The sequence below is a fragment of the Melitaea cinxia genome, chromosome 10 (genome assembly GCF_905220565.1).
Source record: "Melitaea cinxia chromosome 10, ilMelCinx1.1, whole genome shotgun sequence".
Classification (NCBI taxonomy): Eukaryota; Metazoa; Arthropoda; class Insecta; order Lepidoptera; family Nymphalidae; genus Melitaea; species Melitaea cinxia.
The window spans coordinates 8352186-8364950 of NC_059403.1; the positions used below are offsets into that span (position 1 = coordinate 8352186).

Consider the following 12765-nt stretch of genomic DNA (forward strand, 5'->3'; position numbering starts at 1 on the left):
TTATAAGTTCCAAGGTGATAGTGGAACTGTGTTATCCCTTAGTCGCCTCATACGACACCCACGTTATCAAGTTAAGTAGTTATCATAGGCTATGAAAGCTTGCAACATTAGGATTACAAGGGTGTTGCACCACAGGAACACATAACAAACACTACTTGAAGTTAATTTATTTCTTTTCTTCATTTACAGATATACAAAATTCTCGAACACAAACTCATCAAAGCAAACAGTACCGGGGCCGGTTCTACTCAAAGCATTCGAACATTTACAAGATCCAGAAATAATAATGTCAGTAAAAAACACCAACTCCACATGCAATACAGATACAATAACCGGTCGGGGTACAGAAAGAATATAAGTTAATTACTTTAGCGGCCCCGGTTGAAGATATCAAGGAAGCAGTGAAAGGGTTTAAGTTTCTGCCGACTGAAATCAATCATTGGTTCAATAATTCTGTTTTGTAAATAAATTTTTGTTTGGTATTTGTGTTTTTTTTAGAGTGCATTGTCATAAAAGATGAGGGTGTATAGAGAAAGAGATGAGTGAGTGATAGCAAATAGAGAGAGAAAATATGAAGAGTAGATAATGAATGAACTGAGAAAGTGGATAGAATGAATATTATTTCGTGAGTTTTTGAGTAATTAACCCATAATTAACCGGTTAAAACTGGTAGCACCGTAATATTATGAGTACATTTAGCTAATTGTAAATAATTGTATGGTTTTTACCGAAACAGAAACAAATCGAATGTCGATTTTTAAAGGTAAAATATCGATTAACTCAAACGATTAGGTACAACATATCGATTTATTTGGTCTCGAAAATCGATTCTTCGATTAATCGATTTCAGATCGCAATGGCCCATGTCTATATGACAATTGATACCATAGATACTATACTCTGTAATTGATATTGATACTGTTACTGTGACACAATCATGGTTCAGACACAATCAAAACGACGCTTTACTGAAAGAAAGGTTATTTAGTACTAATGTTTATAGTTTCTTTTAGAAATAAATAATAGCATGAACTTTTTATTAATTGTGTTCAGCATATAAATTACAATATGTGTGATAGTGATGACCCTAATGACCATAGTCGTTCTGGTATGGATTTGACTGGTTTCTTGTTTGGGAACATCGACGAAACGGGTCAACTGGAAGACGATGGTCTCCTCGATGGAGACTCAAAGCGTATGTTATCATCACTCAACCGGTTGGGTCTTGGATCAATGTTATCAGAAGTATTGGAAGAAGAAGAAACGGTAAAAGACGACGAAGAAAAGGGTAACGCTGCTCATATGTTTAGAATTAGTTGTATCTTGGGCTATTATGAACAATATAGGTAGATTTTTTTATCGGAGGTTAAATTTTTGTTATTTCTGACTTTACCTTAATTCCGGTGCTGCGGTAAGTGTACTCATGCTCCGATCTGCGACTATCACGCGTTATTTTCGAAAAAATTTACGTAAAAACGATCTTTACTGCAAGATCAAAATACGATACGAACTTACCTTTAACGACTGACAAATCGACACTTTTAAACAAAAAAACAAAATAACGCGTCAGACATAATATTCTAATAAAAATTAGTAACATTGCGTGCTAGAATATAGGTTTAGAAATTCGAAAAATACCCAAAACCGAATCGGAGCACCCCACTGTCCACGTGGTCTTAGTCTGCCCTACCCCTAAAGTGTTTTTTTAAGCCGAAAGCGCGGAGGGAGGGCAGCCCTCGCCCGCCGTGCGAAAGCGCGCAAACGAATGCGGAACGGAGCATAAATGAGCGTTCTTTCGCACGCAAGGGTGGAAGGGCTGCACTTCCCGCAAGCGCTGGAGCCAAGCGTTACTCTAACCTTAAAGGTTACAGCGGGGTTTAACAAAAATTTAACCTCCGATAAAAAAAAAACTACTTATATGTACATCATAACCGTATCTTGTGTAATTTCAACAGTCTTTTTTTACTTGACTAAAGTTTTCTTGATATCTGGAAATCTTCACATTAAGTTTGAATACTAAACAACAACTGTCCATAACTTTTGTATTTGTAATTATGGATAGGCTGTAATCTATTCATATATATTTTTTCAGATTACACTCAGAAAAGTCCTTCTGCAGTAGATTTTTTTGATATTGACGATGCTGCAGAGGAAGAGAAGGTAAAAAAATAATGTGATTAAGTTATTACAGTTTTTTACACTTATTTGTGTCTTTTATTTATAAAAACCAACCATATAACCAATCAAATTTATTTTCTGTTCTCGTTTCTGTTATCCAATTCTAATTTACATATAGTTTTAATTTAAACATATGAAAATATGAATAATTTGCTTTGGCTTTGCACAGAATTCATGATTTTTTGTGTTCTCTTTTCTTCCATTTTAATATACCTTATGTCGCTCAGAGCTAAATTTAGCAGTCTTCCAGTGAAAGAATTTTTAAATTGGTCTGATAGTTCTAAAATATCCATTACTTACCAATAATGAAACTTTTCCTCTATATAATACTATAGCCAGTTTTTATGTCTCAATTTACTGGTCAGATTAAAATAAATCTTTTTGAGTTAAAAAAGATACAAATAATGTGCTACAGATAACATTATAGAAGCACAGTAAAAATAAAACTTAAAAGAACATACTAAAGTAATTAAAGTTCTCTGATTGGTACTAAATTCTATCTAAAAGTAATTTTTAAATAAAAAATGAATCTTGACTGATATTTTACATTTATTTCTACTGTTATTAAACAATTATTTTATGATTGATAAACTGATTGAATTAAAATTGTAAAAGTTAGTTGATCTTATAAGTTTTGTTAATGTAAAATGCTTATAAATAGGTAATTGCAATTTTAAAATATAAAATAGATAGTATAAAAAGAAATAATATTTTTCATAAGTATAGATGATTAACATTAGAAAAGTTATTTCATTAATTATCATCGATTTCATTGAGCTATCTTTTTAACTACATTGTTGACATGGTTTCACCCACATTAATTGTTGCTGTTCTGCATTTTAAAATAATGTTTAAGAGACGAGAGTTTTTTTTAAAATGTTTTCTAACACAAAGGTAATTCAAAGAATTGGCAGTTTGATCAATGATTGTATTTCTTTTTGACGTTTAATGTTTAGATAAGTTCATGTTATGTAAGAGTTAATGTTTAATTTTTTGTGTATTTAATTCATCATTAATTCATGGAAAAATTTAGTATTCCCTGTAAAATGATTAAACATTTTAGTATATGAACAAACATGTACTGTTTTATGATATTAATTTAGATTTTCCATAAAACAGAATGAGATTAAGGAGGAATCTGAAAAATGGAAAGTTGAAGGAAGCGAGAATGAGTCAGAACAACGAAATAACGATGAAGGATATGAAGGCGACATGGAGGGGGATGGTGGACTTATGCCGCCTCCATCAACTGTCCCGTATGTTTTAATATTCTATTAATGATTTTTCTATTGTATACCTAATTGTGCCATATAGTACGAGCATAGTTCCAGGTCCCATTATTATTATTATATAAGCTTTTTTTCATATCCATGACTTCATATATGTATATATATAGAAATCATGTATAGAAAACTAAGGTCAGGTCCCATAGGAATATTAAAGTAGCCTATGTACTTATATGGGTCTAATATTATGAGTTGTGATTTGTTTACTGGATATGTGTCAAGGAATAACAACAAACCATTTATGTATATTTTATTATTATTATTATTTTTTATCTGCCACCCCGCATTGGAGCAGCGTGGTGGATTAAGCTCTGATCATTCTCCTACATGGCGAAAGAGGCCTATAGGCCCAGCAGTGGGATATTACAGGCTAAAGCGATTTTTTTATTCAGGCATGCAGTTGAATAACTGATAAGTGCATCTATTCAAACACATCTATTAGTGTTTACAAGACAAATATTTTATTTTTTCATAAAGGCATCAAATTTGTTCTTGAGTTGATTTTTGTTTTTGGCTGTCACAATTTCCTCTAGTAGCTTATTCCACGTTTCCACCACTATTACTTAAGAAGTGCTTTGGTGGGTTATTATTTTTGTCTTTGTTATTTGTTATTTATATTGTATTGATCTTGTTTTTGTTATTTGTATAATAATGTATTAAAATTTATATGGTTCATATACCACAGTCTAATATTTTTTTACTTATAATCTAAAATATCTATTAATTATTTATTAGGTACATACATTATTAACAAATTTTAAATTTTCACTGACGTAAAATGGGATCATTACCATGTTTGTTGTTGGTCATTTTAAATTTTAGATATTTCGGCACTATTGCGCCTTAGTTAAATGTACATTAACATTGAGTGAAAATATCCTGTTTAACTCAGTATGATTATGCTGTAATTATGTTATAAAATAATCTGTTTTATTTGTATTATCAATAAAATATGTTTCATGCTTAATGTGATTTTATTTTGTTTTAGTAAACCAAAAACTGATAAACCTAAGAAATTGGAAACTCCATTAGCTGCAATGCTTCCATCTAAATACGCAAATGTGGACGTCACTGAGTTATTTCCTGATTTTAGACCTGATAAGGTAAAGAATTATTATATGTATATACTAGCTTGCCCGCGACTTCGCCCGCGTGGAATTTAACAAAAAAGTTGTTGTTCAATTGGCAGAGTTATAAAAGAAATAAATTTATGAAATAAAAGTAGCTCAAGTCACTCCTTATTAAGTACATCAGCTATCTGCCAGTTAAAGTCCCGTCAAAATTGGTCCAGCCGTTTCAGAGATTAGCCGGAACATACAGACAGACAGACAGACAAAAAACTGTAAAAAATGTTATTATTTTCATATTATAAACAGACAATCCAATTTTATTTATTTGTATCGATTTATGTTTTCTTTGTTTAGAAAGACTATTTCTATTTTTTTTTTTAATTTATACGAATAGAGGATTCAATTTCACTATGGGATTAAAAACCAGTTAATGTAAATTTTGCGTTGTTTGGTTCAGAAACAGTTGTTTAATTTTTTTAAATGTGATAACAAGTTTGTTGGTGCTATAGCGGTTGTAATATAGGCCGTATACCTATATGTTTATCTTGCTTGATATGATTCTTTGTATCGGTTATGTATTTGGATCTTTGGAAGTAGTGAGAAGTGTGAAGCATTTTATATTTAATAATAATAATAATAATTTACTCTTGATTGTACACATAAAAAGAAGTTTACAATTTATTAAACTATTCACAAAAAGAAATGTACAACAGGCGGTCTTATCACTAACAGCGATCTCTTCCAGACAACCAGCTTTGAGGAGATAATGTGAAAAAAGCGGAAAGGGTGAACAGACTTAAAATAAAAGAAAACAGGAAGAAAATCAAATATACACACATACATGCATATGCTATACTAAAAATTACAGAACATTTTACATAAAAATATATAAATACACTACACACATAAATACATATAAACATATACACATACAAACATACATACACATACAAACATATATACACATACAAACATACATACACATATACACATAATATTATATATAACTATTCCTCCTCTGGGTTTGTTCCTAGGCGATCAGTTGTCACCAACCTTCTTTCTTGCCTTGATAAATAGACATCAAACTGGAACAAAAACCATCCAACAGATACCATATACTTAGACTATGAGAAAGCTTTTGATCGGGTTCCTATTAAGATGTTGATAGCAAAACTGGAGCACTTCAGAATCTGAGGACAATTTCTCCAGTGGATATCAGACTTCTTGACAGAGAGAAAATTCAGGGTTAGAGTTGGAGATACTCTGTCAGAAACTCACAATGTTCATAGTGGCGTATCACAGGGGTCTGTGCTCGGACCAATCCTATTTGGAATTTTTATTACTGACCTAAAAAGTGTTGTCAAATCATATCTGTCTATTTTTGCTGATGATACTAAAATAATGGGAAACCCTCTCACCAGTCACAATGTTATACAGCAAGACCTAGACCACATTGTACAATGGACACAAGACTGGCTCATGTCATTAAATGCAGCAAAGTGTACAGTTTTACAAATAGTAGCAACAAACCCTAAAATGTCTTACAAAATAGGACCTGTACAACTAAAACCCGTGACCTACCAAAAAGATCTTGGGTTGAACATTACCCATAACCTAAAGTGGGATGTTCACTTCACAAATATAACAAAAAGGACTAACTCCATGCTCTATATAATAAGAAAAGTTTTTAACATTATTACAAAAGACTTGATTATCAAAATTTATAAAACTTACATCCGTCCACTTCTAGAATACGCTTTCCAAATCTGGAATCCATACTTTAAGAAAGACATAGAAATGCTGGAAAAAGTACAATGTAGAGCTACAAAAATGGTGACCTCACTAAGGCATAAGACAAATGATGAATGACTTTCTGAACTTCAATTAAGTACATTGGAACAACGTAGACAGAGGGGAAATCTCATTTAAAAATACAAAATTCTAACTGAACATTATAATGTCAAGAATATTGAAGACATGACTTTATATTATGAATCCAAATCCAAAATTGAGAGGACACTCTCAAAAACTTACAAGATCTCTTTGCCATAGCAACCCCAAATGGCACTTTTTGCCAAATCGCGACGTTACCCAATGGAACAAGCTGCCAGAATCAGTGATTGGTGTACCATCAGTAAACAAAAACAGACTGGATGAACATTTAAAAACTAAAGTAAAGAGAACATAAGTGCAGTGATATGCACGCATCAGCTCCAAGAGCTGCTAGTGCATTATATAATAATAATATTCAATTAATTAATTAATTTATTTTTATGTTATAGGTATTACTGTTTTCTCGGCTCTTTGGTCCTGGAAAATTGTCCAGCTTGCCGCAAATATGGCGTGGTGTGAAAAAACGTCGACGTCGTAAACGTAGTGGCAGTACCGGTAGCGACACCCCACCTCAACCCGAGTTGCAGGAAGTACAATATGCGAGTGACGATGAAGAAAAATTTCTTAAGTGAGTATTACTGATTGATTTGACTTGATTCTGCAAATTTGTCTAGTTTGCTGTAAAAATTGGTGTGTTCTTGGTGATGGAACATAACTTTGCTTTATGATATCCTATATTTATTTTAACAGACTATACTATTTCTATTCTATAGGCCAATGGAGGAAAGCCAACAAACTTCACAGCCAGAGAACAATTCTCAGTCATCAGGGGATAAGTCTCAGAAACCTACACCAGCTCACTGGCGGTTTGGTCCCGCTCAGGCATGGTACGATATGCTAAACGTGCCTGAAACAGGCGAGGGATTTGATTATGGTTTTAAAGTTAAGGTAAGATTTTAATTAAAAATTTGTAGCTAGGCATCACGGGGTCGCGGTAAATGTTAAATACCGAGACATTAAATGTATGAAATATACTTTATTTTACACCAATAAATACAACCACAAAAAAAAAAGAAATAACTGCTCTGGTGTAATGGTGTGTGTGCCGTGTCGGCGGCGCCTAAACACTGACGGTCGCGGGTTTAATTCCTGCTTGGAGTGGATATTTGTGTTTTTACAAATATTTATTTCCGGTCTGGTTGTAAGTCTTTGTGGGTCTCCCCATCGTGCCTCGGGATATCACAGGCTGAAGCGTAAATAAAACAAGAAATATATTAAAATAACTCAACAAATCAACTTAATTCTAATTTTTTTTAGTGGATATCTATTTACTTGCTTACAATTATTAGTATGTGTTTAAAATTTATTTCCATTTCATAACAGTAATTAAATATACGTTATAAAAATAATACTATACATTTTTAAATTTTAAATGATTTTTAAATTATATGAGATATTACGTCATATTTCAACAATTGTAAATAACGTGTTTAAAATTATTTTATATCAGGCACCGTCACCAGAACGGGATGAAAAAGCAAAAGAAAAACCTGCTGAAGAAACAGTTTGTATTGCAAACGAAAACAAAGATATTGATAGTCCAGACAGTGGTTTCCCTGATGACGCATTTCTAATGGTTTCTCAGTTGCAATGGGAAGATGATGTCATATGGGATGGCAGTGAAATTAAACATAAGGTATAGTGCCAACTATAAGTCTCACTTGTAAATAAAGGTTTTCATATTCTAACTTGTATTTTGTTTTTATTATTTAGTAATATTGCACAATGTTATATATTGTATAAAGTTTTATTATGCTTTTTGCATAGCGATTGACAACACTAGATTTTTTTGAAAAAACTTTAGCTACATGATCCTTAAGATAATTTTATTATTAAAAAACTAAATTTAATATTTTTTTAAGAATATGTTTAATGTTAACAGGTGTTAGCAAGATTAAATAGTAAAAGTAATGCGGCAGGTTGGGTGCCCACTTCTGTTAGCCGTACCGCCCAACAGTTCTCTCATCCTAGACCACAGGCACCCGCGCCTTTGCAGCAAAAACCACCCACGTAAGTATTAATTATATTATAATCAGACTAGTAATGGGGAATTTTAAACATATGTGGCTTAATAAATAGAATAATTTACATATAAAAATATTGCTCGGTAGGAAAGCCAAAAATTTTTTTAAACCTACATGTCTTAGATGAAATTTTGTAATACCTACAGAATATTCATGAATGTACATTTCAACAATTTACAGTAGAATTTTTGTATACAAAACCTTCTTTCTATATTTTTAATTATTCATTGAGTAATCAAGTTAAAAAAAAGTATTCTAATTTTTATTTTGTGTGCTTTGAAAAAAGATAAAATATTTTTGAATATTCAAAAATGTTTAGAATTCCTAATGTGTGGGTAACACAAAAATAAAATCGTAGATATTAAGATAAAATATGTTTTATATTAGCATTGGTTTAGTAGAATTGTTATGTTATTTATAAATAATAATAATTATTTAATATAATTATGTTGTAATAAATTATCTGATATTATTATAAATTCAGAATGGCTTTCTACTTATAATTTTATTGGTAAGCTCTTTTTGAGAAACTTTTATTAAATGATCGATTGATGCTATGATATTATTATTTAAATAAACATGAATAAAAATTAATAAAGCATTAGCGCCTAAGGTCCTTCTGAGTGAGTCATAAAAATATTTTGATTAAAGTATAATTATTTTATAATACGATTATTATTGTACTAGATCAACATCGTTGACGTCAAACAATCCAGGAGCAAATTCAGCGGACGGAGAAGATAACACATGGTACAGTATTTTCCCTGTCGAAAATGAGGAACTTGTCTATGGAACTTGGGAGGACGAAGTAATATGGGACGCAGAGTGTATGCCTAAAATACCTAAACCAAAAATATTGACATTAGACCCCAATGATGAAAATATTATCCTTGGAATACCAGACGATGTGGACCCATCAAAAATTACTAGAGGTAAGGGCAAAAATATTAAGTTACCTTAGTATCGAAGTAAATTTCTAGTATTCTTAAATTTCTCAGCAAACTCAACATTACGTTGAAATTGTCTTTGTAATTTAGATTAAAAAAAAAAAAAAAACTTTAAAATCCTTTAAAAAAAAAAAACAAAAACGAATGTGCTTTAGACCACACGACTGAAGTAAAACTTACGAAACGTTACTCTCTCTCTCTCTCTTAACTCAACTTTCGTTGCCTCGCTCTATCACACTTTTCGTAATGCTCTTTTCACGTGCGTACAGAAGTTTTACTTCAAATTTTTTTTAGTTAAAGTAAATACGGCGATGTGGTTCGCCACGCATCACGTCTCGTTTCTCGCGGGGGCGAAAAGTGGCCCATGGAGAGCCGTTTCGCTACGTTGAATGTAAGAGGAGGAATGGATGGTAAGGTAGATGAAGTATGTCAGATGATGGATGAACGATGTATAGATATTCTGTGTGTGAAACCAGACTAAGAGGAAGGGATGTGACACCACAGTTCATGGTCCTTACACGGCGTACTGGTCGGGAGTCCCCCAAACCAGCCGAGGCTGTCAGGGAGTGTGTGATGGAGCATGAATCTGTACGCCTAAGACTCGGCTAAAAGTCGGACTCACTCGCCTTTTTATCCTTGGGGTCTATGTACCGACAGAGCTGCGCGGAGGGGGGTCAAAAGCCAACAAGAGAGAGAGAGCAGTTTTGGGATAGTATGAGAGATGTCTTGAATAAGTGTGGAGAAAATGAACGGATCGTGATGTTACGGGACTTTAATAGATGGGTTGGAGTGAAGCGTGATGGGTATGAAAGATTCCACTCACTTCCACACACTCTCTCGTCCCCAAACGTACCCAGAACGGGTACGTATGGGGACGAGAGAGTGACAATGGGAGAAGCCTGCTTGAAGTATGCTTGGAATGGAATGTTTGACCACAAAAAGATCCATTTGTATACAAGAGATGAGGGTGAGTCTAGAAGTATGATTGATTTTGTAATAGTGGATGAAAGACTGAGGAAGAAAGACTCGGGCATACCGCGGTGTAGGCCTCGACACAGAACACTTCCTGGTCGTAGCCCGAATGCGTAGCCTCTTTAAACGGTGGCGACACCGAAGGGCCGAGCCTATGAGTGTTTTGGACAGAGTGGAAGTGGAAAACCTACAAGAAAAGGAAAAGAAAGACGAGTATGTAAAGAAACTGAATTGAATATTTGTGGGATACATTTAAGAAAGGGGTCGTGAATGTTGCTATTGAGGTATGCGGGGTAGCTAAAAGAAGGAAAGGAAGAAAGAACAATAATGTGTGGATGGATAAAGATGTACAAAAGGCTGTGCAAGAAAAAGAAAGCGTGGTTGAATTGGTTAGCGACAAAAGCTAACCAAAAAGTTCAAAAGGCAACGGATGACGAGACAAAAGAAGCAAGAACGAAGTATAAAAGATTGAAATTAGCGGCGAAAGAAGTTGTGTCTAGAAAGAAAGAAGAACGAAAGGATGATTTTGATAAAAGGCTCACTGAAGATTTTCAGTCAAACATCAAGTTTTTCTGGAAATCCATCAAACAGCCAGAGGAGAAACTTCTATCTCGGAACTGAGTACAATCAGGAGGATAAATGTTGATGAAAGTGAGATAAGCATGGATGAAATAGTGAAAGCGTTGAAAAGTATGAAATTAGGTAAGGCTGCAGGGTATGACAGGATTACCGTCGAAATGCTTAATGCTGGACACGGCATAGTGGCTAGCCAGCTGTACCGCCTTTTCAATTTGTGCTGGCGAAACGGGCAAGTACCGGGAGACTGGTGTAAAGCCGTAATCGTCCCATTGTACAAGGGAAAAGGGCCGCGGCAGGACTGCAGGAATTACCGCGGTATAAGTCTCCTCAGCGTCGTCGGTAAATTGTATGCAAAAGTGTAGATTGAGAGGGTTGTGAATGAAACAGATGATACAGTATGGGATGCACAAGCGGGATTTAGAAAGGTAATGGGATGTACGGATCAGGTTTTTTCTTTGCGGCGCATAGCCGAAAAGTGTTTGGCAAAAAACAAAAATGTCTATTACGCGTTCGTGGATTTGGAAAAGGCCTATGATAGAGTGATGAGGAATGAATTGTGGTCAGCATTGTCTGAATGCTGTGAGCGGTGTCCTCATACGAGTATTGCAATCTCTTGATAGGGATTCTAGTGCTTGTGTGAGTGTAGTGAGTGTAGCGTCACCGTGGCTGTTTAAACTATTCATGGACAATTGTTTGACAGAGTTAAAAGAGAATGAAAATGGGTTGAGAATGAATGAGTTACTCGTCAAATGTCTTCTCTATGCTGATGATCAAGTACTACTTGCGTCTTCGCCCGAGAAGTTGCAGGAGATGGTAACTGATATGAGTGGAGCCTTTGTAAGAAAGGGAATGAAGATGAATGTAAAGAAGACGAAAGTGATGGTGTTTGAAAGAGATGAGGCAGTGACAGACTGCAATATCGTGATTGGAGATGAACAAATTGAACAGGTGAATGAGTTTGTGTATCTGGGTTCAAAGTTTACAAGAGATGGAAAGTGTGAGAGTAATATTGAAAGAAGAGTGAATGCAGGAAACAGGGTGAATGGAGCTTTGCACTCATTTATGAGCAGTCGGAAGGTGTCTAACAAGGCTCGTTTGGCTGTGCATGAGGGGATGTGGGTTCCGACACTCATATACAAAAGTGAAAGTTGGGTATGGCAGAAGAAACATGAAAGCAGAATAAATGCAGTTGAGATGAGAGCGTTGAGAAGTATGATAGGAGTTAAACTGAGTGACAGGATAAGAAATAGTGAGATAAGGAAACGTTGTGGTCTGAAAGAAGATGTAGTGACAAAAATTGGGAAAGGTATGCTCCGATGGTTTGGTCATGTCGAGAAAATGAGTGAAAAACGATTGACGAAAAAAGTGTATAAGGCGAGTGTGGATGGAAGGGTTGGAAGGAGTAGACCTAGGTGGACGTTCCGAGACCAAATAAGGGACGTCTTGAAAAAAGGCCAGGTCAAGAGTACCCTAAACCGAAGAGCATGTATGAAAGGAATAATGAAAGTGGACGAAGCGAAAGAAGTATGTAAGGATCGTAGCAAGTGGAAAGAAGTGGTCTCTGCCTACCCCTAAGGGAAAGAGGCGTGATTATATGTATGTATGTATGTTAAAGTAAATATTTATATTTATACTCAGTTCGGTCTGACACGCGCTAGCGGACGGTCGCTAATTGCCGATCTACGTGACATTTCTTTTTTAAATCAAAATGTCAACAACTGTAAAATGTGTGTCTTGTAATATTGTAATCAATGAAGTGCTTGTCTTCATTTGTAATAAAATGGACATTATGGATGAGGAGAGTATCAGCCGTATA

The 12765-nt window shown here is 34.4% G+C and overlaps 1 protein-coding gene across 1 annotated transcript in view; it reads left to right on the plus strand.

Moving 5' to 3' along the window:
- The first annotated feature begins 903 nt into the window (after window positions 1-903).
- The window catches only part of LOC123657236 (transcription initiation factor TFIID subunit 1), a 34545-nt gene continuing 22683 nt past the window's right edge, over window positions 904-12765 (plus strand). The window contains exons 1-9 of the mRNA XM_045592812.1: window positions 904-1288; window positions 2093-2160; window positions 3298-3434; window positions 4453-4567; window positions 6817-6995; window positions 7141-7315; window positions 7878-8063; window positions 8310-8437; window positions 9139-9383. Of these exons, the coding sequence (XP_045448768.1) occupies window positions 1069-1288; window positions 2093-2160; window positions 3298-3434; window positions 4453-4567; window positions 6817-6995; window positions 7141-7315; window positions 7878-8063; window positions 8310-8437; window positions 9139-9383 (1453 nt within the window). The 5' untranslated portion in view covers window positions 904-1068. The remainder of the gene's footprint in view (window positions 1289-2092; window positions 2161-3297; window positions 3435-4452; window positions 4568-6816; window positions 6996-7140; window positions 7316-7877; window positions 8064-8309; window positions 8438-9138; window positions 9384-12765) is intronic.